This window comes from Scyliorhinus canicula, chromosome 7, assembly GCF_902713615.1.
Source record: "Scyliorhinus canicula chromosome 7, sScyCan1.1, whole genome shotgun sequence".
Lineage (NCBI taxonomy): Eukaryota > Metazoa > Chordata > Chondrichthyes > Carcharhiniformes > Scyliorhinidae > Scyliorhinus > Scyliorhinus canicula.
Genome location: NC_052152.1, coordinates 198,829,187 through 198,854,405, shown reverse-complemented (window position 1 = coordinate 198,854,405; position 25,219 = coordinate 198,829,187). Strand labels below are relative to the sequence as shown.

At 47.0% G+C, this 25,219-nt stretch overlaps 1 protein-coding gene across 1 annotated transcript in view; it reads right to left on the bottom strand.

Annotated features, from left to right (window-relative positions):
• gss (glutathione synthetase) overlaps positions 1-20,910 on the bottom strand; it is a 65,925-nt gene extending 45,015 nt beyond the window's left edge. The window contains exons 1-2 of the mRNA XM_038803682.1: positions 20,773-20,910; positions 3,359-3,496 (exon numbers count right to left, since the gene is read on the bottom strand). Of these exons, the coding sequence (XP_038659610.1) occupies positions 3,359-3,496; positions 20,773-20,823 (189 nt within the window). The 5' untranslated portion in view covers positions 20,824-20,910. The remainder of the gene's footprint in view (positions 1-3,358; positions 3,497-20,772) is intronic.
• Positions 20,911-25,219: the final 4,309 nt, after the last annotated feature.

Here is a 25,219-nt window from a genome sequence, read left to right as displayed (position 1 = left end):
GCAGCAGACACATGGGAACACCCCCGCCTGCAAAATTGCCTCCAAGCCACACACACCATCCTGACTTAGAATGGTACTGTAAATTCTATATGATTCGATAGAAATATATCATTTCTTCATTGCCACTGGGTGAAAATACTGGAACTCCCTCCCCAACAGTATTGAGAGTGTACCTACACCACACGGAATGCAACCGTTCGTTGGGACTCAACACAACTTCCCATGGGCAATAAATGCTGGTAATGCCTGAGATCCCCACACTACATGAGTAAATATTTTAAAAATACAAAAGATGGAAGCAGTAACTGTGTACGGGTGAATAAATGATTGAAGATCATGACAAGAGTGGTGTGGTGCCCACAGTAAATTGTGAGCAGTTTAAACAGAAGTGAAATATTTGAATTGGAAATTGTAGTGTCTTTTTGTTTTAATGGATCAAAGCAGATTTAAGTAAGCAGTAAAAGGAATTTGAGTCAGGCAGCTTCTCAAACGTGGTGTGGCCATCTAAAATGGCCGCCCGAAAAGAACGCTGGGAAATTTGGCCAAGCTTGAAGACAGACAGGCTGCAGCCTGCAAATATACAAACTACAGCTCAGATTATGCAGAAAGTATCACAGGAAAAAGGCCATTAAAGGTCTTCCCAGGAACAATAGAATTATCCTGTCACTCACATCATGTACCAGACACAGCGGCACCCAATTCCCTGCTCTAAACACTTCCAGGCAAGACCACTGAGTGCCCACCTCAAAATCAATGTGGCAGCCCCTGATTGGACTTGATCGATCAGGGTGATGGAGCCCTGATCAATTGATTGACCAACCCAGAGACTGTCCACCAAAGGGGCATGAAAATCCAAGCCAGTTAAAAAGCGCAGCACAACATCAGAAGCTCTCTCTAGACTGCAGCTTTGACAGCCACCAACAACGGTGAATCCACCAGCCAAGCAGAGCCCACGCCATCCACAGAGGGTAGAACAGACACGGACCACCTACAGAACTTCAGTGGTGCCAGACTACCAGAAACCAGATACGGCCATATCTGCTCTGTACTTGCTGGTCACCTGGAAGTTATGTTAAGGTCGTTTAAGTGTATTAGTTCAAAGTGTTATGGGCCAGAGTTGAGAACCCCAAAGTGTATCATGGAGTTCACCTGACCCACAGCTTTTAATAGATTGTGGTATGGGGAGCACACGGCCCACTCTACAGGTGTAGTACAGCAGAAATGGAAAAGTATTTTTCAAAGCAAAACAATGTTTATTCTATGAACTCAAGTTGACCTTTTTCAAAACATACAGTGAACATCTTAGCAACCATCAATTCAAATACAACCCCCAAAGACTACAACACTAAGTAATCATTTAAGCTTTCCTTTTAACATCCATAAGATTAGATTACAGAGAGAGATTCATACACCTTCTGGCTGTGACTGCAGCTATCCAGCTCTGAAAACGAAACTAAAACACACCCTGCAGCAAAAAGCCTAAAACGAAAGTAAAAAGCTGACAGACAGCCCAGCTCCACCCACTCTCTGACATCACTGCAGTAATAAACACCCATTTCTTACAGGTACTCTCACTACAGATATTTATATGGGCCTCACGGTAGCATGGTGGTTAGCATCAATGCTTCACAGCTCCAGAGTCCCAGGTTCGATTCCCGGCTGGGTCACTGTCTGTGTGGAGTCTGCACGTCCTCCCCGTGTGTGCGTGGGTTTCCTCCGGGTGCTCCGGTTTCCTCCCACAGTCCAAAGATGTGCGGGTTAGGTGGATTGGCCATGCTAAATTGCCCATAGTGTAAGGTTAATGGGGGGGATTGTTGGGTTATGGGTAACGTGGGTTTAAGTAGGGTAATCATTGCTCGGCACAACATCGAGGGCCGAAGGGCCTGTTCTGTGCTGTACTGTTCTATTATATACACACCCATTTATTAACACCAATTTCTTAAAGGTACTCTTACATGACAAATGTGCAATGTGTATGAACGTGCGATTAAGTAAATAACCTTGTGTACGTTAAATAGACTATTGTTGTGCTAAACAACTTGTATAATCATTTGTCCACCGTATATGGGTTAAGCACATACTGTGGTTTAGATAAAGAAAAGACCAACAATGGCTTGTGGCTTTATATTATATACACCAGTTTTGTGGCCAATGCCTGCACTTTAATAAAAATGATTCGGCCCAGCTTTTATTGTATCCAGCAATTTCACCTGTGCATTTGGGGAACTGAGAATTAATCTGCGGCTGCACAGCAAATGGGTTGGACAAAGGAGTTACAAATGAAGGGGGGGGGACTGGAGCTGAGAAAAGCACCGAATGCCAAACCCATGGAGTGCTGAGTGGCCGGACTTCCATTCGCAGTGAAACTGCATTGCATCGCTCACTCGGTTCGTCTGATCTGACTCTCGAAGAAACAGCTGCAGGTTGTGTCAGAAACCCTTTGAAAAATAGTAATCATTTCCTCAAAAGGTGTTAAAAGAGAATAAAAAGGGTCAGCATTAAGTCAATTAGCTGTGGGTTCAATTCCCCACTTCTTAGCACAAAATCCAGGGCATTTCCATTGCATTATTGTGAGGTGTTATACTTTTGAAGTTGTCGTTTTTCAGATGAGACCCTGAACTGAGGTCCCATCGGCCCTCTCAGACGGCAACTGCTCCAATTCATAGGAGAGCATGGACGTTCTCCTTAATGGCCGCTCTATGTTTCGGCTCATGGCAGACAACAACTAGCATCTCATTTGCGCACTTATAAAAACAGACACTTATTGACACAGTGGTTTGATTAAGTTAGGAGGTGTATGCTTGTACTGTTTAACTCTGTAAATAAATGTAAGACTGAACAAAGAGGGCTGAATTACAATCATTCGCCTTTCGGCACCCATTATCTGCTACCTTGTTCTACTCCAAAAAAATTAGTTTGTGAAGGATAGTTTGAACCAATCTTTACTAAGCTTAATATTTATTTTTCCCCCCCAGAGCTAAATAATACCAGCATCCAAGGCAATCAATCACCAGCATCACTGAAAAAAAAACAAGGTTATCTGGCCGTTGTCGCATTGCCATGCACACACCGGCTGCCTCACCTCTTACATTACAATCGTTACGGCTTCAAAACAAAAGTAATTGGCTGCAAAATGCGTTGGAACATATTGGGCGGGTGAAAGGCGCTATATAAATGCAGGTTACTTCTTGAGAGCACATCGGGAGGTCAGAGACATTGGGAGGACAGCAAGCCAATGAGACAAATAAAAAAATTAAATTTGAGATTGGACGGTCGGGTGTCTGGCAAAGAAAGAAAGAAAAGTGCAATGTTAGGAGAACTAAATGCGTTCAAGAAAGGGATGCTCAAAGGAACTAACCTCAGTGCTGGATGGATCTTCTTTCGTCCTCATGAGAACTCCACGTAGAAGAGCTGCATCTTTTGCAACCAACGCCAGCTGCTGGATAAGACCGCTGTTGTGAAGTACGTCATCTGCAGCCACAGGGGGCAAAATAACCTGTTGGAAAACAGTGGAACAAAAACACAGCAATATCAGAATCATATCATATTGGGACATATTGTTTCTTCTAATGTTCACAACCATCCTCGACCCATTCCTCCTCTCCAATCATGTCATTTGTACCCTTGAACCTTGCTGAAAGAGAGACATATTGTTGGAGTGGGGGGGAGGGGGGGGCACGGGTTTAAATCAGAGTGGCAGAGGGATGGAAAACTGAGCAGGAAGACACAAGAGAATGAAACAAAGCTAGAAATGAAAGACCGAGAAGTAGAAAGCAAAAGTGGAGGGCAGAGGAAAGAAGGGGCAGCAGCAAATCAGGCAACAGTACAAAAACCCATGTGGGAAAATTTGAAAAGACAATCTAAAAGCACTGTCTGAACGCACAGAGCATTCACAACAAGGTACATGAATTAACAGCTTAAATTGGTAGGCATGGGTATGATCAGGTTGCAATTACGGAGATGTGACTGCAGGGTGACCAAGTCTGGATCAGAACATTCAAGAGTATTCGATATTTAGGAAGGACGGGTAAAAAGGGAAAGAAGGTAGGGTGGTGTTATTAGTTGAGCATAAAATCAGTGCAATAATTGAAGAGGATATTCACCTTGCACTCAACAGTATTGTAAGAATGACAAATTTCAAATGATCACAAATATTCAAGGGACAAAAGGGATGCTGATTGGTTGCCAATTAGACTCACGATCGAAATTTGACTTGCACTTGTCCTGATGATTTGGCAACTTACGAGAACAATGGAGACAGGATCGCTGAATATTTAAGGGTGAGTTAGATAGGTTCTTTTTCAAGGGAGCCACAAGGTGTAGGGAGTAGATAGGAGAGACAGTAAAGTGGAATTCAGGCCAAAGTCAGATCAGCCATGATCTTATCAAATGGCGGAGCAGACTCGAGGGGTCGACTGGCCTACTTCTGTTCCTAATGTGTGTTCATATGTACATCTTCCTATATTACACTCCCACCTGCCAATCTTTTACCCATTCATTGAACTGATCTAAATCCCTTTTGTGCACTATCTCTGCCTCATCATTTACTTTACTAAATATCTTTGGGTCATCAGCAAATTAGCAACCATACATTCAGTCCCTTCATCCAACTCATTGATACAGATTGTAAATGTTTGAGGCTCGGTCACTGACCCTGGTGGTACTCCACTGGTTACAGCTTGCAAACCGAGAAATTATTTATTTATATTCTCTGCTTCTTGCTCACGAATCAATCCTCTCTCCATGATAACCTCTTGCCCCCTATTCGAGTCTTATTTTGTATCGTAACCATTGACGTATCAGTTTATTAAGCAACATTTTCAAAAATCCAAGTAGACCACATCTACAGGTTCTCCTTTATCCATGTTATTTCCTCAAATAACTAATAAATTAGTCAAACACCATTTCCCTCTCTGCCTGATTGCATTGAGATTTTCTAACTGCCCTGGCTATCAACCCCTAAGTAATGATTCCAGCATTTTCCCTGCAGGGCTAACCTGCTAAATAGTTTTCTGCTTTCTGTCTTCCTTTTTTCTTGAACACAGAATTCCAATGTATGGAAATTCCAGAATCTAGTGAATTTTGGAAAAGAACCAGCCAATACCTTTACTGCCTCAGGCGCACGTCTTCTAAGGCCCCAGGGTAATGTCCATCAGGTCCTGGTGACTTGTCAGCTTTTAGTTCTAATAGCTTTCCTCAATGCCCTCTCCTTGATGACTGTAATTGTTTGAAGTTCCTCCCTTTGTCCAGGATGTAATTTGAGTCTTTGTGAAGACAGACGCAAAAATGTCTGTTAAACACTTCCGTCATTTCCCTATTTCCCGTCATCAACTCCCCAGACCCACTCTCGAGAGGACCAACACTGACTTCAGTTCCTCTTTTCTTTTGCAAATACCTCTAGAAACTCTTACTCTGTTCTTGCATTTCTAGTTAGCTTTCTCTCATTCACTAACTTTCCCTCTTTATATTTGTTCGTCATTCTTTGTGGGTTTTTCCAACTCTGTCCAATCTTCTGCCCTGTCACTAATTTTTGCAGAACGACCTGCTTTTTCTTTCAATTTGAAGCCATCTTTAACTTCATTAGCTAGCCACAGAAGGTGCATTCATCTCGGAGTATTTCTTTCTCACTAGAATGTTTATTAGTTCATAGTACTCAGCTATCTCTTTGAAAAGGATCCTCCAATCCATTGCTACCTTTCCCTTAATCTAATTACCCAGTTCACTTTAACCAGTTCCCTCTTCATGCCCCTTGTAATTGCCGTTTAAGTTTAAAACACTAGTCTTACACCCACTCTTCTCTCCTTCAAACAGATTATCGTCACTGTTTCCCACAGGTTCCTTTGTCACAAGATCATTAATTAATCCTGCATCATTGCAGACTACAACGTCCAGAATAGCCTGCTTGTTGGTCAGCTTTAAAACATGATGCTCTCAGAAACTGTCATGAAAACAATCATAGAATTTTACAGTGCAGAAGGAGGCCATTCAACCTATCGAGTCTGCACCGGCCCTTGGAATGAGCACTCGACTTAAGCCCAGGCCTCCACTCTATACCCGTAACTCAGTAACCTCACCTAACCTTTTTTGGACACTAAGGGCAATTTAGCATGGCCAATCAACCTAACCCACACATCTTTGGACTGTGGGAGGAAACAAGAACGCCCAGAGCAAACCCACGCAGACACGGGAAGAACGTGCAGACTCCGCACAGACAGTGACCCAATCGGGAATCGAACCTGGGTCCCTGGAGCTGTGAAGCAACTGTGCTAACCACTGTGCTAGCCACTATGAGCTCTTCTTCCATGTTACCATCGCCAATCTGATCCATCCAATCTACGGGTGATTTTAATGTACATTTGATATTGCAGTGCCTTTCTTCCAAGCCAAAATTATTTCTTCCATATAGCTGGCCTTTTAAGATTGAGGATGTGGAAATCGCTGGCTGGCCAATATTTAATCCCTATGACTCATTGCCCTTGAGAAGGTGGTGCTGAGTTGCCTACTTGCAGTGCTGCAGTCCCCAAGGTGTAGGTACACTCAGTGGTGTTGGGGAAGGAATTCCAGAATTTTGCTCCGACGGTCGTGAAGGAACGGCGATATATTCCCAAGTTGGTTGTTGAGTGCATTGGATTGGAACCCCCAGGCGGTTCTGTTTCCGGGCATTTGCTGCACTTCTCCTTTTAGATGATAGCGGTCGAGGTGGGTTTGGAAGGTGCTGCCTAAGGAATTTCCTGCAGAGCATCTTGTGCATGGTACACGTGGCTGCTCCTGTGTGTCGGTGGTGGAGGGAGTGATTGTTTGCGGAAGGGGTGCTAATCAAACGGGTTGCTTTATCCTGGATGGTGCCAAGTTTCTTGAGTGCTGCAGGAGTAGCACTCATCCAGCCAAGTACAGATTATTCCATCAAACTCGCTTGTGCCTTGTAGATGATGGACAGGCTTTGGGGAGTCAGAAGGTGGGTTACTCACCACAAGATGTGGATCCTTTGTCCATGTGGAGCCACCCTATTATATGGCTAGTCCCGTTCAGTTTCTGGTCAGTGGTAACCCCCAGGATGTTGATCGTGTTGGATTCAGCGATGGCATTGAATGTCAAGGGGCGATGGTTCGATCCTCTCTTGTGGGAGATGGCCATTGCCTGCACTTGTGTGGTGCAAATGTTACTTGCCATTGTTAGCCCAAGCCTGGATATTGTCCAGGTCTTGCTGCATTTGCATGTGGACTGTTTAATTATCTGAGGTGTCGTGAATGGTGTTGAACAACACATTGGCGGACATCCCCACTTTTGACCTTATGATGAAAGGAAGGTCATTGATGAAGCAGCAGAAGATAGTTAGACCTAAGAGACTACCCTGAAGAACTCCTACAATGTTGCCCCAGAGCTGAAATGACTGATCTCGAACCACCACAACCATATTCCTTTGTGCTGGGTAGAGCTCCACGCCACCCCCCTCCTCGCGATTCCCATCGACTCCAGTTCGGCTAGGGCTCCTTGAAGCCATACTCAGTCAAATGCTGCCTTGATGTCAAGGGCAGTCACTCTCACCTCACCTTTGGAGTTCTGCTCTTTCGCCGATTTTTGAACTAAGGATGTAATGAGGGGTGGCATGTGGCGCAGTGGTTAGCACTGGAACTGCGGTGCTGACGGCCCGGGTTTGAATCCCAGCCCTGGGTCGCTGTCCGTGTGGAGTTTGCACATTCTCCCCATGTCTGCGTGGATTTCACCCCACACAACCCAAAGATATGCTGATTAGGTCGACTGACCACATTAAATTGCCCCTTAATTGGAAAAGAAAAATAATTGGCTGCTCTAAATTTTTTTTTTAAAAAGGCTGGAATGTGGCCAGGTGTTGAGTGACCCTGGCGGGACCCCAAATGAGTACTAGTGAGCAGGTTATTGGTGATTTATGTGCAGCTTGATAGCGCTGCTTTTTAAAATATAAATTTAGAGTACCCAATTCATTTTTTCCAATTAAGGGGCAATTCAGCATGGCCAATCCACTGAGCCTGCACATTTTTGCGTTATGGGGGCGAAACCCACGCAAACACGGGGAGAATATGCAAACTCCACACGGACAGTGACCCAGAGCCGGGATTGAACCTGGGACCTCGGCGCCGTGAGGCAGCAGTGCTAACTTGATAGCACTGCGAATGACGCCTTCCATCACTTTACTGATGATTGAGAGTAGGCTGACAGGGCGGTAATTGGCTGGGTTGGATTTCCCCTGTTTTATGTACAGGACTTGCTGGGCAATTTTCTACATTGCCGGTTAGATGCCAGTGTTGTAGCCTTACTGGAACCGCTTGGCTGGGGCGCTGCAAGTTCTGGAGCACAAGTCTTCAGTACCAGTGCCTTCAGCCACTTCCTGCTATCACGTGAAGTGAATTGAATTGGCTGAAGACTGGCCTCTGTGGTGTTGGAGACCTCCAGAGGAGACTGAGCTGGATCATCCACTCAGCTCTTCCGGCTGAAGATTATTGCTAATGCTTCAGATTTGTCTTCCGCAGTGATGTGCTGGGCTCCTCCATCATTGAGGTAGGGATATTTGTGAAGCCTCCTCCTCCAGTGAATTGATTACTGTTAGAAAGCCCATAAACTATTCCCATAATTGACTTCCTCCCTTTGCTATTCTTTTCTCTCTACCCAAACTAATTCCCACATCTTGATCTTTATACTTAAGGTAATCTCTCTCTATTGTATTAATGGCATCCTTAATTAACAGCGCAGCCTTTCCACTTTCCAACCTTCCTGTCCTCCTGAAGTGTCAAGTATACTGGAACATTCAGGTCCCAACATTGATCATCTTGGAGTCACATCTCTGTAATGGCTGTCAGGACATGCATATTTATTTATATTTTAGCTGACAATTCATCTTTTGTCACCAATTTCACAGGCTTTCAGAGCCTTTGGTCCTGTCTTTTTGCAAACTCTGGCCGTATCTGCTGTCACAGTCAGTTTGTACACTCTAATTATTGTTACCCTTCTTGTTAACTTATTCGCTTGCCTTGCCCCATCGCTTAATTCATGAAATCAACCTTCACATGAGCCTTCACCCCATTATTTAGTTTAAAGCCAAGTTATACGACTCATTGGAACTCTCGCCCAGCATGGTTCGGAAGAAGACCCTCCCAACAGTAGAGTTCTCACTTCCTCCAGGACTGAACAAAGAAAAGTACAGCACAGGAACAGGCCCTTTGGCCCTCCAAGCCCATGCTGCCTATCTAAACTAAAATCTTCTACACTTCCTGAGTCCGTATCCCTCTATTCCCATCCTATTCATGTATTTGTCAAGATGTCCCTTAAGCGTCACTGTCGTCCCTGCTTCCACCACCTCCTCCGGCAACGGGTTCCAGGCACCCACTACCCTCCGTGTAAAAAAACTTGCCTCGTACATCTCCTCTAAACCTTGCCCCTCGCACCTTAAACCTATGCCCCCTAATAATTAACCCCTCCACCCTGGGAAAAAGCCTCTGACTATCCACTCTGTCTATGCCCCTCATAATTTTGTAGACTCTATCAGGTTGCCCCATAGCCTCCGTCTTTCCAGTGAGAACAAACCTAGTTTATTCAACCGCTCCTCATAGCTAATGCCCTCCATGTCAGGCAACATCCTGGTAACTCTCTTCTGCACCCTCTCTAAAGCCTCCACATCCTTCTGGTAGTGTGGTGACCAGAATTGAACACGATACTCCAAGTGTGGCCTAACTAAGATTCTATACAGCTGCAACATGCCAATTGTTCTATTCAATGCCCCGGCCAATGAAGGCAAGCATGCCGTATGCCTTCTTGACTACCTTCTCCACCTGTGTTGTCCCTTTCAGTGACCTGTGGACCTGTACACCTAGATCTCTCTGCCTGTCAATATTCTTGAGGGTTCTACCATTCCCTACTTGCATTAGACCTTCCAAAATGCATTACCTCACATTTGTCTGGACCCCTGATCCCGTGTGACTTCACCTTTTGTACCTTTGTACCAGTCTACCATGAGGGACCTTGTCAAAGGCCTTACTGAAGTCCATATAGACAACATCCACTGCCCTACCTGCATCAATCATTTTTGTGACCTCTTCGAAAAACTCTATCAAGTTAGTGAGACACAACCTCCTCTTCACAAAACCATGTTGCCTCTCACTAATACGTCCATTTGCTTCCAAATGGGAGTAGATCCTGTCTCGAAGAATTCTCTCCAGTAATTTCCCTACCACTGATGTAAGGCTCACCTGCCTGTAGTTCCCTGGATTATCCTTGCTACCCTTCTTAAACAAAGGGACAACACTGGCTATTCTCCAGTCCTCCGGGACATAACCTGAAGGCAGTGAGGATCCAAAGATTACTGTCAAGGCCTCAGCAATTTTGTCTCTAGCCTCCTTCGGTATTCTGGGGTAGATCCCATCAGGCCTTGAGGACTTGTCTACCTTAATATTTTTCAAGACGCCCAACACCTCGTCTTTTTGGATCTCAATGTGACCCAGGCTATCTAAACACCCTTCACCAAACTCAACATCCACCAATTCCTTCTCTTTGGTGAATACTGATGCAAAGTATTAATTTAGTACCTCACCCATTTACTCTGGCTCCACACATAGATTCCCTTGCCTATCCTTCAATGGGCCAACCCTTTTCCTGGCTACCCTCTTGCTTTTTATGTACGTGTAAAAAGCCTTGGGATTTTCCTTAATCCTATTTGCCAATGACTTTTCATGACCCCTTTTAGCCCTCCTGACTCTTTGCTTAAGTTCCTTCCTACTTTCCTTATATTCCACACAGGCTTCGTCTGGTCCCAGCATTCTAGCCCTGACAAATGCCTCCTTTTTCTTTTTGACGAGGCCTACAATATCTCTCGTTATCCAAGGTTCCTGAAATTTGCCGTATTTATCCTTCTTCCGCACAGGAACATGCCGGTCCTGAATTCCTTTCAATTGACATTTGAAAGCTGCCCACCTGTCAGATGTTGATTTACCCTCAAACATCCTCCCCCAATCTAGGTTCTTCAGTTCCCGCCTAATGTTGTTATAATTAGCCTTCCCCCAATTTAGCACATTCACCCTCGGTCCACTCTTATCCTTGTCCACCAGCACTTTAAAACTTACTGAATTGTGGTCACTGTTCCGAAATGCTCCCCTACTGAAACTTCTACCACCTGGTCGGGCTCATTCCCCAATACCAGATCCAGTACAGCCCCTTCCCTAGCTGGACTATCTACATATTGTTTTAAGAAGCCCTCCTGGATGCTCCTTACAAACTCTGCCCCGTCCAAGCCCCGAGCACTAAGTGAGTCCCAGTCAATAGTGGGGAAGTTGAATTTCCCATCACAACAACCCTGTTGCTTTTACTCCTTTCCAAAATCTGTCTACCTATCTGCTCCTCTATCTCCTGCTGGCTGTTGGGAGGCCTGTAGTAAATCCCCAACATTGTGACTGCACCCTTCTCATTCCTGATCTCTACCCATATAGCCTCGCTGGCCTCGGAGGTGTCCTCCCGTAGTACAGCTGTGATATTCTCCCGAACCAGTAACGCAACTCCGCCACCCCTTTTACATCCCCCTCTATCCCGCCTGAAACATCTAAATCCTGGAATATTTAGCTGCCAATCCTGTCCTTCCCTCAACCAAGTCTCTGTAATGGGAACAACATCATAGTTCCAAGTACTAATCCAAGCTGTTAAGTTCATCTGCCTTACCTGTTATACTTCCTGCATTAAAATATATGCACTTCAGGCCACCAGACCCGCTGTTTTCAGCAACATCTCCCTGTCTGCTCTTCCTCAGAGCCATACTGGCCCTATTCCCTAGTTCTCCCTGAATGTTTTGACCTTCTGACCTATTGCTCCGGTGCCCACCCCGCTGCCATACTAGTTTAAACCCTCACGTGTGACACTAGCAAACCTCGCGGCCAGGATATTTATGCCTCTCCAGTTTAGATGCAACCTGCCCTTCTTATACAGGTCACACCTGCCCCGGAAGAGCTCGCAGTGGTCCAGATAACGGAAACCCTCCCTTCTACACCAGCTGTTTAGCCACGTGTTTAGATGCTCTATCTTCCTATTTCTAGCCTCACTGGCACGTGGCACAGGGAGTAATCCCGAGATTACAACCCTAGAGGTCCTGTCTTTTAACTTTCTGCCTAGCTCCCTGAACTCCTGCTGCAGGACCTCGTGCCCCTTCCTGCCTATGTCGTTAGTACCAATATGTACCACGACCTCTGCCCGTTTGCTCTCCCCCTTCAGGATGCCCGCTACCCGTTCTGAGACATCCTGAACCCTGGCACCAGGGAGGCAACATACCATTCTGGAGTCTCTTTACGTCCACAGAAGCGCCTATCTGTGCCCTTGACTAGAGTCCCCTATGACTATTTCTCTTCTGCACTTTGACCCTCCCTGCTGAACATCAGAGTCAGCCGTGGTGCCACTGCTCTGGCTGCTGCTGTTTTCCCCTGATAGGCTATACCCCCCCCCCCAACAGTATCCAAAGCAGTATACCGGTTCGAGAGGGGGACAACCACAGGGGATTCCTGCACTGACTGCCTGCCCCTTCTGGAGGTCACCCATCTCTCTGCCTGCACCTTGGGTGTGACTACGTCTCTATAACTCCTATCTATGACGCTTTCCACTACCTGCATGCTCCTAAGCGCATCCAATTGCTGCTCCAACCAAACTACGCAGTCTGTGAGGAGCTGCCATTGGTTACACTTGCTGCAGATGTAGCCTACCGGAATGCTGGAAGCGTCACAGATCTGCCACATCTCACAGTTGGAGCACTGCACCCCGCTGAGTGACATTTAAGCACTAATTAATTAATTTAAAATAAACACTTGAATTATTGTTAGATTGAGTTACAATTAACTATATGGCCCTGACGCTAGATGATTTTTACTGTAAAATTAATTGCTAAATACTGCCCTCAGGTTTAGTTACTCCACTATCAAATAGATTTGCTTTGCAATATTATTTTTCTTCAAATTTAACAGATTCCCAACTAGCCAATCAGGTCACAGCTTTACTGTGATGTCACTTCAGTTTACCCCCCCACACAATTTGAAAAGGTAATAAAAATAAAAATCACTTTCCTTTCCAGGATGCTCTCTGAATCTCTCCCTGCAGATGAACAGTTACAGGCCAGAAGAAAGAGAACAAAATGGTCGGGAAAAAGCACCTTCGCCCGCTCTTCACCGAATTACCTCACTGCACCAAATTTCAATTCCCACTCTGGATGTGTCTCACTCACTCAGGATGTGTCTCCTTCACCTGCGCAAAGCTTACTGATTGCGCTTTCTGTCTATGTCTGTTATACAGACCTCAGCAACCAGGGTGACTCACACTACTTTTTTTTAAAATTTAGAGTACCCAATTATTTTTTTTCCAATTAAGGGGCAATTTAGCATGGCCAATCCATCTAGCCTGCACATTTTTGGGTTGTGGGGGCGAAACCCACGCAAACACGGGGAGAACGTGCAAACTCCACACGGACAGTGACCCAGAGCCGGGATCGAACCTGGGACCTTGGCGTCGTGAGGCAGCAGTGCTAACCCACTGCGCCACCATGCAGCCCTGGCTCACACTACTTAAGCTTCAAACAGAAGAATACAATGTGCACCCTTGTACCACTAAACAGGCCTTAGGTGACTGACAGATAACTGCCTCAGCAATTAGGGTAGAGGCAGCTTGAGCCAATCAGACACTAAGCTACACACTGCACTTTTAACTGAAAAACAGCAAAATTAGACTTACCACTTACCTTTCCTGATTACCGCACTGCACCAAATTACCAAGTTCCAATTCTCACTCTGGATGTGTCTCACTCACTCAGGATGTGTCTCCTTCGCCTGTGCAAAGCTTATTGAGTGCACTTTCTGCCCGTCTTTTATACAGACCTCAGCAACCAGGGTGACTCACACAGACCTCAGCTAACCAGGGTGACTGGTGGATCAAAACCCATTTCTCTGGTATCAATCTTTGAGCCACGCATTCAACTCCCTAATCTTATTTACCCTTTGTCTATTTCCTTGTGGTTCAAGTAATAATTCAGAAATTACTGTCTGCGAGGTTCTGCTTTTTAATTTTGGCTCCAGATGCCGATTACCCCTATGCAGAACTTCTTTCCTAGTTATTCATCCCTACGCGGACTGTGACAAACTGTCCTTTCCATCCCACTGCAGATTCCTCGCCAGCCTCCTGGGCTTTCACTCACAGCTGTAGAGAGCTGGGTTTATTGACCCTGACTATACTGTGCCCCCCTACTAGCACATTCCTATTTACTCCCCACATCCTCTTTAATAGTTTCCTTTACCATGGTGCTGTGGTCAATTCGCTCACCCACCCGGCAAACCCCTCTCACACATACAAACTGCAAGAACCTCAAACAATTGCAATGGCTGAGGCTCTTTCGCTTCTATCTTCTTGATTCACATACCTGCCTCATTTGCCATCACACCCTCTTGCCCCTAACCATGGAACAAATCAGATCACCCTGGTGAAGTTTTTTGTTTATGGGATGTGGACATCGCTGGCTGGGCCAGCATTTTTGCCCATCCCTTAGGAATTTGAGAATCAACCACACATTGCTGTGGATCTGGAGTCACATGTAGGTCAGACCAGTAAGGACAACCAATTTCCTTACCTAAAGAACATTAGTGAACTAGATGGGTTTTTTTGGCAATCGACAGTGAATCATTGAATTTACAGTGCAGAAGGAGACCATTCGACCCATCGAGTCTGCACCGGCTCTTGGAAAGAGCACCCCACTTAAGCACACACATCCCCATAGCCCAGTAACCCCACCTAACCCAAGGGCAATTTAGCGTGGCGAATCCACCTAACCTGTACATCTTTGGACTGTGGGAGGAAACCAGAGCACCCGGAGGAAACCCACACAGACACAGGGAGAACATGCAGACTCCGCACAGACAGAGACCCAATCCGGGAATCAAATCTGGGGCCCTGGAGCTGTGAAGCGACTGTGCTAACCACTGTGCAACCGTGCCGCCCACTATGGTCACCTTTAAATTTATAATGACATTTTTTTTTATTGAATTAAAATTTCACCACTTGCCATGGCGGGATTCAAATCTGGGTCACCAGATCATGACTCTGGGTGTCTGTTTAAAGTGGATTCTGTGTCGATGGTTTCTCAGTACAGAACTGGGCTGGCGCGAAGTGGGATAACGATCGAGGCTAAAATTTAATATAGATAGAACAGTACAGCACAGAACAGGCCCTTCAGCCCTCGATGTTGTGCCGAGCAATGATCACCCTCCTTAAACCCACGTAACCTGTATCCCAACAATCCCCCCATTAACCTTACACTACGGGCAATTTAGCATGGCCAATCCACCTAACCCGCACATCTTTGGACTGTGGGAGGAAACCGGAGCACCCGGAGGAAACCCACGCACACACGGGGAGGACGTGCAGACTCCACACAGACAGTGACCCAGCCGGGAATCGAACCTGGGACCCTGGAGCTGTGAAGCATTGATGCTAACCACCATGCTACCGTGAGGTAACAATTGCACAATACGACAAATAGGAAACAAAAATATACCACATGCATACTGCATAAATTATGTTAAAATATAATTTACAAAGACACCAGACAACCTAGTGGGTTTGATGATAAACCAGTCCGTCCAACGAGCTATCAGGCCACAAACAGTAAGGTGTTGAACCACAATTAAAATAATACATACTGGAGGAGGCAGTGATCAAATTTTATCAGAGTTCACTTTGAACTGGACTTGCAAACTCTGGGTGAACATATTTCTAGTTGCTTTAGCACGGTAGCATTGTGGATAGCACAATTGCTTCACAGCTCCAGGGTCCCATGTTCGATTCTGGCCTGGGTCACTGTCTGTGTGGAGTCTGCACATCCTCCCCGTGTGGGCGTGGGTTTTTTTGGCAATCAACAGTGAATCATTGAATTTACAGTGCAGAAGGAGGCCATTCGGCTCATCGAGTCTGCACCGACTCTTGGAAAGAGCACCCTTACCGAGGTCAACTCCTCCACCCTATCTCCATAACCCAGTAACTCCACCCAACACTAAGGGCAATTTTGGACACTAAGGGCAATTTAGCATAGCCAATCCACCTAACCTGCACATCTTTGGAATGTGGGAGGAAACCGGAGCACCCGGAGGAAACCCACGCAGACACGGGAAGAACGTGCATACTCTGCACATAGTGACCCAAGCCTAGTATCGAACCTGGGTCCCTGGCGCTGTGAAGCAACAGCGCTAACCTCTTCAAAATCTATATCCAATTCCCTTTCGGAACTCACAATTGAATCTACTTTTACCACCCTTTAGGAAGTACATTCCAGGTCACAACTAATGCTGTGCAAAAAATTGTCTCATCATTTCTCAATTCTTCTTACTGTAAGCCTGTCTCCACTCTCCATTTTACCATTCCCCACCTTTCATTCCATATTATATCCTCTAATTTTTAAATGTATTCCAAGGGATTTGCCTCCCTTTCTCCATCTCGAGTTTTAAGTTGAGAAAACAATTTCCTCTGGCCAGTCCATAGGAAATAGAAATAGTTGCTCCGTGTTTGAATACATCAAAAGACTACATCTCAGCGGCCAGCACATTTACCAGAAGGGATGTGTGTTGAATCACACTCTGGAGACTCTAGTGCTGGACTGAGGGAGTGCTGCATTCGGGGATGTGACACCTTTGAGGTGAGACATTAAAAGCAGGGACGAATCTACCCCTCTGGCGAAAAAAGATATAGCAACATAATTTTAGAGGGTAACCTGGGGAGTTACCCCCAGTGCCCTGGCCAATATGTATTCCTCAATCAACATCAGTGAAGCAGGTCATCTGATCATTGCAGTGTACGGGGCAGCACAGTGGCCAGCACTTCTGCCTCACGGCGCCGAGGACCCGGGTTCGATCCGGGCCCCCTGTCCATGTGGAGTTTGCACATTCTCCCCATGCCTGCGTGGGTCTCACCCCCACAACCCAAAGATGTGCAGGGTAGGAGAAGTGGCCACTCTAAATTGCCCCTTAATTGGGGGAAAAGAAAGAATTGAGCACGTTAAATTTATAAAACAAAAAGTTGCAGTGTACAAATTGGCTGCCACATTGAATACTTGTAAACTATTTGATTGGCTGAAAAGCACTTTGAGAAGTCCTGAGGTGGTTAAATACGCTATGCTAATGCAAGTTTAAATATGCTATGCAAATACAAGTTTCCATTCATTCAAATCTCCACTTTACCTTCTCGGAGGATGAAAAGTAGTAAGGGAACTGGAGCAGGGAGGTTGTGCGGTGAAGACACTGATGTTTGGCAACAGGAGACTGAATTGTTAACATGTGAAGAAGGCACTAAACCTGATCTTCAACAGGCTAATTAAAGGTACAGGTGAAGTTAATTCAAGTTATATGTTGGGTTAAGTTGAAAATTGTAGAAAAGAAAAAATGGAGCACACAAGGTCAAAGTTGAAAAAAAAATTTGTTCAGCACTGGCCAGAGGAAATTTTTTTCTCAGCTTAAAACTCTAGGCGGAGAAAGGGAGGCAAAACCCTTGGAATACATTTAAAAATTAGAGGATATAATATGGAATGAAAGATGGGGAATAACAAAATCTCTCCAGGTACTTGTGCCCTTCCCTCAACGGTGGCACAGTGGTTAACACTGCTGCCTCACAGGTCATAGAATTTACAGTGCTGAAGGAGGTCATTCGGCCCAAAAGTGTGCACGGCCCTTGGAAAGAGCACCCTACCCAAGCCCACACCTCCACCCTATCCCCGTAACCCCAGTTAACCTTTTTTGGACACTAAGGGCAATTTAGCATGGCCAATCCACCTAACCCACACATCTTTGGACTGTGGGAGGAAACCCACGTACACATGGGGAGAACATGCAAACTCCGCACAGACAATGACCAAAGCCAGGAATCGAATCAGAGACTCCGGAGCTGTGCAGCAACTGTGCTAACCACTATGCTACCATGCTGTCCAGGGATCCGGGTTCAATTCCGGTTTGGGTCACTCTCTGTGTGGAGTCTGCATGTTCTCCTCGTGTCCGCGTGGGTTTCCTCTGGGTACTCTGGCTTCTTCCCACAAGTCCCAAAAGACGTGCTTGTTAGGTGAATTGGACATTCTGAATTCACCCTCCGTGTACCTGAACAGGGGCCGGAATGTGGCGACGAGGGTATTTTCACCATAGCTTCTCACAAACCTACTTGTAACAATAAAGTTTATTATTAATCCATCCCATTCACTCTGTATTGCAGAAACACCAAGGACTGCAAGATATAAACCCTCCCATGCAGAGGCAGGCCATTCAGCCGATCAAGTCTGCATCGACCCTCTGAAAGAACATACCACCTATCCCCGTAACCCCATCTAACCTGCACAGCTTTGGACTGAGAGGAAATCAGAGCAACCACACATTCATAGGGATAACATGCAAACTTGTTTAGTCATGCAAAGCTGGTATTGAATCAGGTTCCTGGCACTGTGAGGCAGCAGTGCAAACCACCATGCGCAACATTGAATACTGATACACAAAAAGCAATAGGAGTTGAAGGCGGCCATTTGGCCCCTTGACCCTGTGCAATCCTTCAATAATGTGGTGATGCCAGCGTTGGACTGGGGTGAGCACAGTAAGAAGTCTTACAACACCAGGTTCAAGTTCAATATGTTTGTTTCAAACACCAGCTTTCGGAGCACTGCTCCTTCTTCAGGTGAATGAAGATGTATGTTCCAGAAACATATATATAGACAAATTCAAAGATGCCAGACAATGCTTAGAATGCGAGCATTTGCAGGTAATTGAATCTTTACAGATCCAGAGATAGGGGTAACCCCAGGTTACAGGTGTGAATTGTCTCAAGCCAGGACAGTTGGTAGGATTTCGCAAGCCCAGGCCAGATGGTGGGGATGAATGTAATGCGACATGAATCCCAGGTCCCGGTTGAGGCTGTACTCATGTGTGCGGAATTTGGCTATAAGTTTCTGCTCAGCGATTCTGCGTTGTCGCGCGTCCTGAAGGCAGCCTTGGAGAACGCTTACCCGGAGATCAGAGGCTGAATGCCCTTGACTGCTGACGTGTTCCTCACACTCGTCTCCATCAAGGACGGTCACCACAGCACTTTGCTTTACCGTAAGCCCACGGATAACCTCACGATGCTCCACGTCTCCAGCTTCCACCCTAAACACATTAAAGAAGCCATCCCCTATGGACAAGCCCTCCGTATACACAGGATCTGTTCAGACGAGGAGGAGCGTAACAGACATCTACAGACGCTGAAAGATGCCCTCGTACGAACGTGATATGGTGCTCGACTTATCGATCGACAGTTCCAACGCGCCACAGCAAAAAACCACACAGACCTCCTCAGAAGACAAACACAGGACACAACCGACAGAGTACCCTTCGTCGTCCAGTACTTTCTCGGAGCGGAGAAACGACAACATCTTCTTCGCAGCTTCCAACACGTCATCGATGAGGATGAACATCTTACCAAGGTCATCCCCACTACTTGCCTTCAAACAACCACGCAACCTCAAACAAACCATTGTTTTGCAACCTACACAGCCTCCAGAACAGCGACCACGCCACAACAACAACCCTGCCATGGCAATCTCTGCAAGATGTGCCAGATCATTGGCACAGATACCACCATTACACATGAGAACACCACCCACCAGGTACGCAGTACATCCTTGTGCCACTCGGCCAACGTTGTCTACCTCATACGCTGCAGGGAAGGATGTCCTGAAGCGTGGTACATTGGCAAGACCACGCAGACACTGCAACAACGAATGAACGGACATCGCGGGACAATCACCAGGCAGGAATGTTCCCTTCCAGTCGAGGAACACTTCAGCAGTCAAGGGCATTCAGCCTCTGATCTCCGGGTAAGCGTTCTTGAAAGCGGCCTTCAGGACGCGCGACAACACAGAAACTTATAGCCAAGTTTCTCACACGAGTACAGCCTCAACCGGGATCTTGGATTCATGACGCATTACACTCAACCCCCACCATCTGGCCTGGGCTTGCAAAATCCTACCAACTGCCCTGGCTTGAGACAATTCACACCTCTTTAACCTGGGGTTACCCCTATCTCTGGATCCGTTAAGATTTAATTACCTGCAAATGCTCGCCTTCTAAACATTGTCTGGCATCTTTGAATTTGTCTATATATATGTTTCTGGAACATACCCCTTCATTCACCAGTGCTCCGAAAGCTAGTGTTTGAAACAAACATGTTGGACTTTAACCTGGTGTTGTGAGACTTCTTACTGTGCTCATCCTTCAATAAGACCGGTTTGTGACCTCCATTCCATTCTGCCCCCTCCAACCTAAACTTTTGCCGACTCAATTGGCTGACATTTGGGGTGCTGAAACCCCTCGGCCACACCATCATTCAGCCATGGACACAGGTTGGGTTGTGAATAGTTGAGGCCCTCACATATGGTTCATTGGACCAAACAGTTGAAGTGACTGGAGCAGGAGGCAGGGTTTGTTTATAAAGGAAACACAGTGAGGGGTTCAGTCACGCTGCAGAGAGGCCGGGCAGTGGCGGCTGGGGGAGGCGGCCTCACAGGCGGACAGCTCCCCCAGGCCCTGGGCAAAGGTCGGCCTCGACTTCCCCGCGACCTGGGCGGAAGGAGCAGCGGGGTGTGGGGGCTGAGCGGGAAATATTGTGATTTGTGTCTGACCTTGAGGAGAGGAAAGCAATCCCCTCCACTCCCTCACACCTCCCTGTTAGCACCCGCTTTATTTTGAGCCCCTTGTCACACAAACGGGAAGGTTAGACCGAGATTACCTCACCGTCTGCCCTCCGGGGCAAACTCAGGCTGGGCAGCCTCCCGTGCATCTTTATCCCTCCACGGGCTTCACCTCAGGCCCTGCCCCCCCCCTCTCCGGGAATGACTGACAGCCCCGCCAGCCGCTCACAGCCCAGCCCCGCCAGGGGGGGCGGGGTCGCTCCCCCAGCCACTCACAGTCCAGCACTGTAGGGGCGGGGCAGCTCCCCCAGCCACTCACAGGCCAGCCCCGCCAGGGGGCGCGGGATCGCTCCCCCAGCCACTCACAGGCCAGCCCCGCCAGGGGGGGCGGGATCGCTCCCCCAGCCACTCACAGTCCAGCCCGGTAGGGGCGGGGCAGCTCCCCCAGCCATTCACAGTCCAGCCCGGTAGGGGCGGGGCAGCTCCCCCAGCCACTCACAGTCCAGCCCGGTAGGGGCGGGGCAGCTCCCCCAGCCATTCACAGCCCAGCCCCGCAGGGGGGCGGGAAAGCTCCCTCAGCCACTCACAGCCAGCCACACCAGGGGGAGAGGCTCCCCAGCCAATCACAGTCCAGTCCCGCTAGGGGGGGCGGGGTCACTCCCCCAGCCACTCACAGTCCAGCCCGGTAGGGGCGGGGCAGCTCCCCCAGCCACTCACAGCCCAGCCCCGCTAGAGGGGGCGGGGCAGCTCCCCAGCCACTCACAGCCCAGCAGCACGGGGGCGAGGCCAGGGCCACTCCTCCAACCAGACCGCGTGCATCGCAAATCAGGAGGCGGAGCTTGGTCCCAAGCAGGCCGCGCGCGCATCGCCCTCCGCCTCCCCCGTCAGGGGCGGGACCTTATCCTAAACCTTATCCTTATCGATGCGCGCGCATCACCCTGCGCGTCCCCGACTCAATTGGCGGAGCCTGACCCCCCCTCTCCGCAAACAGGTCGTCCGCGCGCGCGCGCATCGCCCTCGTTCCCGCCTCACGGAGGAGGGGGGGGGGGGGGGCGGGGCCTGAATCTCCAACCAGCCTGCGCGCGCGCATCACCCTCTGAGGACAAAGGCCAAGGGCGGAGTGAGGCGGCGCTCACCCCGCGCACACGCGGCGTTGCCAGGGAGACGGGCTGCCGCGTTACAGAGCACGTGACTCCCTTTGGCCAGGTGCAGGGCGACAGCGCCGCCTCAGGTCGGGATGAGGTCTGGGAGGTCGGAAGCTCAGGAGAAAAATGTGCAGCAGGGAGGACAAGAGGGGCCAAAATAAATTTATAATAATAATCTTAATTATTGTAACACTGCAATGAAGTTACTGTGAAAATTAACAATGCTCCAGGATTGGCCTGGTATCTGCAGTCATTGAGGATTCTGTCTTGTCAATGAATCACCCTGGAACGGTCTCCATCAGACCCAACTCCCCTTCCCAGCACTTTCCCCTGCAATGGTCGATGGTGCCGCACCCGCCCCTTGACCACCGCCCTCCTAGGCGTTCAAGGTCCCAAGCACTCCTTTTGTGTTGTTCCTCGTGTCTTAATAAAGCTCGTAGTCTCAAATGTGGAGAAGATGCTTTATTGTGAATTCGTTCTCTCTTCAGAGCTTAACATACGGCTACCTCAAATGCTGCCTGCCTGTGTGTCTGTGTCCTGCTATGAGTTCTGCCTTCCGTGAAGTGTTGTCACTTCCGGTCCCTGTTTATATAGCTCTCCCGTGCTCCCTCTAGTGCTTGCTCAGTTGTATTGCATCTAGTCAGATCTACAATCACCACATCCCCCCTTTTTTCTTTACATATTTTCTGTACATCGTTAAAGAAAATTGTACAAAACAGTTACTGATGATATGTGTATCTATACAAGTGATGGTGCTATTGCATATTTTACAAAGCCAATTTATATTTATGAGTCCACTCAATAGGGGCTTTTCACAGTAACTTCATTGAAGCCTACTCGTGACAATAAGCGATTTTCATTTTCATTTTCATTTCAATAAAAACATTTATGAGTCCATACTTGATGAATTTGTTAACTGAGTTTTTTCTTTTGTTGTTGTTGACGTGGTGAATGTTGTCGGTGCTCTTGTTATTTTAGTAACCAATGCGTCATCCCGAGGTGTTTGCATGGTCGAACCACTGATGTTGACTGACATGGACTTTTTTCTGTGCTTGTGGTATCGATTTATTATGTCATCTGCCTTGAAAGCTGGTGTGCTTGCTTGTTCTGGAGCAGATGTGGGTTTGTTCGATTCGTTGTCATCCCATGGCATGTTTGTAGTCTTGTCATTGTTTTGCAGTGTGCTGTGGCATTGTCCTTCATGTGCAGAGTTGTACCATTTTGTACAAGTCGTTTCATTGCTGTTGTTTCTGTCATTCCTGTCTTTGTTTTCGTTGCCGTTCTTGTTGCTGTTTTTATCGTTTCTGTCTTTGTTGTAGTCATTATCTTTGTTATGCTTCTTGTTGGTTTTGTCGTTGTTCTTGTAGTTTTTGTCGTTGTGCTTGTAGTTTTTGTTGGTGCTGTTGTTCTTGTTTCTGCGGTGCTTCTTGTGATTTTTGTTTTTCTTGTTATGCTCAGTGAGTGTCCCGTGTGGATAATTTGAGTCATTGAACGTTTCGTCTCGAGAATGGTGAGAATGATCTGATGTTCTTTCTGAAAGTTGTAAGTTACCTTTTCCTTTCGATCTGGACTGGATTTCAGTGTTGTGACTGTGTGAAAAATTCAAGTTATTTCTTTTTTTGATCTGTACTTTTCACTCGCGATTTCTTGTTCTTTTAGTGATTGTTTAAGTTTTGCATCACTCAGTCTCTGTGCAGTTTGGCCTCTGAGCATACCGTGCTGTTCAAATTCCTTACAGTACTCTTCAAATTTGTTTAGTATTGTTTGTAAGCTGTTGCTGTCTTCATCTTTTGAGTATTTAAATCCATTATATACTTTCCTAGCTTCATGTCCTGCAATGAGCATTGCTATTTTAATTTTGTCTGAGGCTACTGCTACATCATTAGCTATGATATAAAAATTGAACATTTGTTTAAACATTTTCTAGACATTTCTTACATTGCCAGTCGTGTCCAGCTGAGGTGGGTATCCAAGCCACATCCTCGAATCAGCGATGTCTTCCCAAGTCCAATGTCCAGTAGGAGATTTCCATGCCATTTTGTTCTTTCTGTGTCTGCAGCTGAGTTGTCCTGTAGTAAGTGCCTGAAGCCAATCCTGGTACCATGTGTTGTTCCTCGTGTCTTAATAAAGCTCGTAGTCTCAAATGTGGAGAAGATGCTTTATTGTGAATTTGTTCTCTCTTCAGAGCTTAACATACGGCTACCTCAAATGCTGCCTGCCTGTGTGTCTGTGTCCTGCTACGAGTTCTGCCTTCCGTGAAGTGTCGTCACTTCCTGTCCCTGTGTATATAGCTCTCCCGTGCTCCCTCTAGTGCTTGCTCAGTTGTATTGCATCTAGTCAGATCTACAATCACCACACCTTTCACAGAATTTTACAGCACTGAAGGAGGCCATTCAGCCCATCGTGTCTGCACCGGCTCCCAAAAGAGCAACCTGGCTAGTCTCTGTAACCCTCCATATTCATCACAATATATATCCAGCTCTCTTTTGAAACCTCCCATGGAATATGCCTCCACCATTCTCCCAGGCAGCACATTCCAAATCCCAACATCTCTGGGTAAAGAGGTTTCTCCTCATCTCACTCCGAACTCTCCTGCTGACCATCTTGAAATTGTGACCCCTAGTCACTGATTTACCCTACTAGTGGAAACTTTACCCTGTCAAAATTGTTCCTAATTTGGAACAGCTCGATAAGGTCACCTCTTAACCTCTCCGTTCTGAGCAGATCACGCCCATATCTCCACTCTAATAATAATAATCTTTATTATTGTCACAAGTCGGCTTACATTGACACTGCAATGAAGTTACTGTGAAAATCCCCTAGCCGCCACATTCCCGCATCTGTTCGGGTACACAGGGAGAATTCAGAAGGTCCAAATTACCTAACAGCACGTTTTTCGGGAGGGGGGGTGGGGGTTAGGGGGCATTCCTAGGGGCTTCCCCAAGGTTGGGGATTCAGGGGGTCACAAAAAGAGGGGGGCCTGAAAAGGGGAGGGGGGAGATCGGGGCCAGCCTTCCAAAATGGAATTTGTTAACAATGAATTTTGGGATATATATGCGTGAGAACATGAGCATAGTAGTTATGAATACCAAAAGCCCATTTAGTAAAGGGGTGCGTCAGAGAAATCCTACTGTGATAAATGAAATACTTCGTAAAATTTTGGCAGATAGGCCAAATTGTAAATTAACTTTGGCTTGAGAATGGGCCGTCCACACAAAGAATTGGAGTGGTGTATCCACGCAGAATTGGGGGCATAGGTTTAAGGTATGAGGGGCAAGGTTCAGAGAAAATCATAGAATTTACAGTGCAGAAGGAGGCCATTCGGCCCATCGAGTCTGCACCGGCTCCTGGAAAGAGCACCCTACCCAAGGTTAACACCTCCACCCTATCCCCATAACCC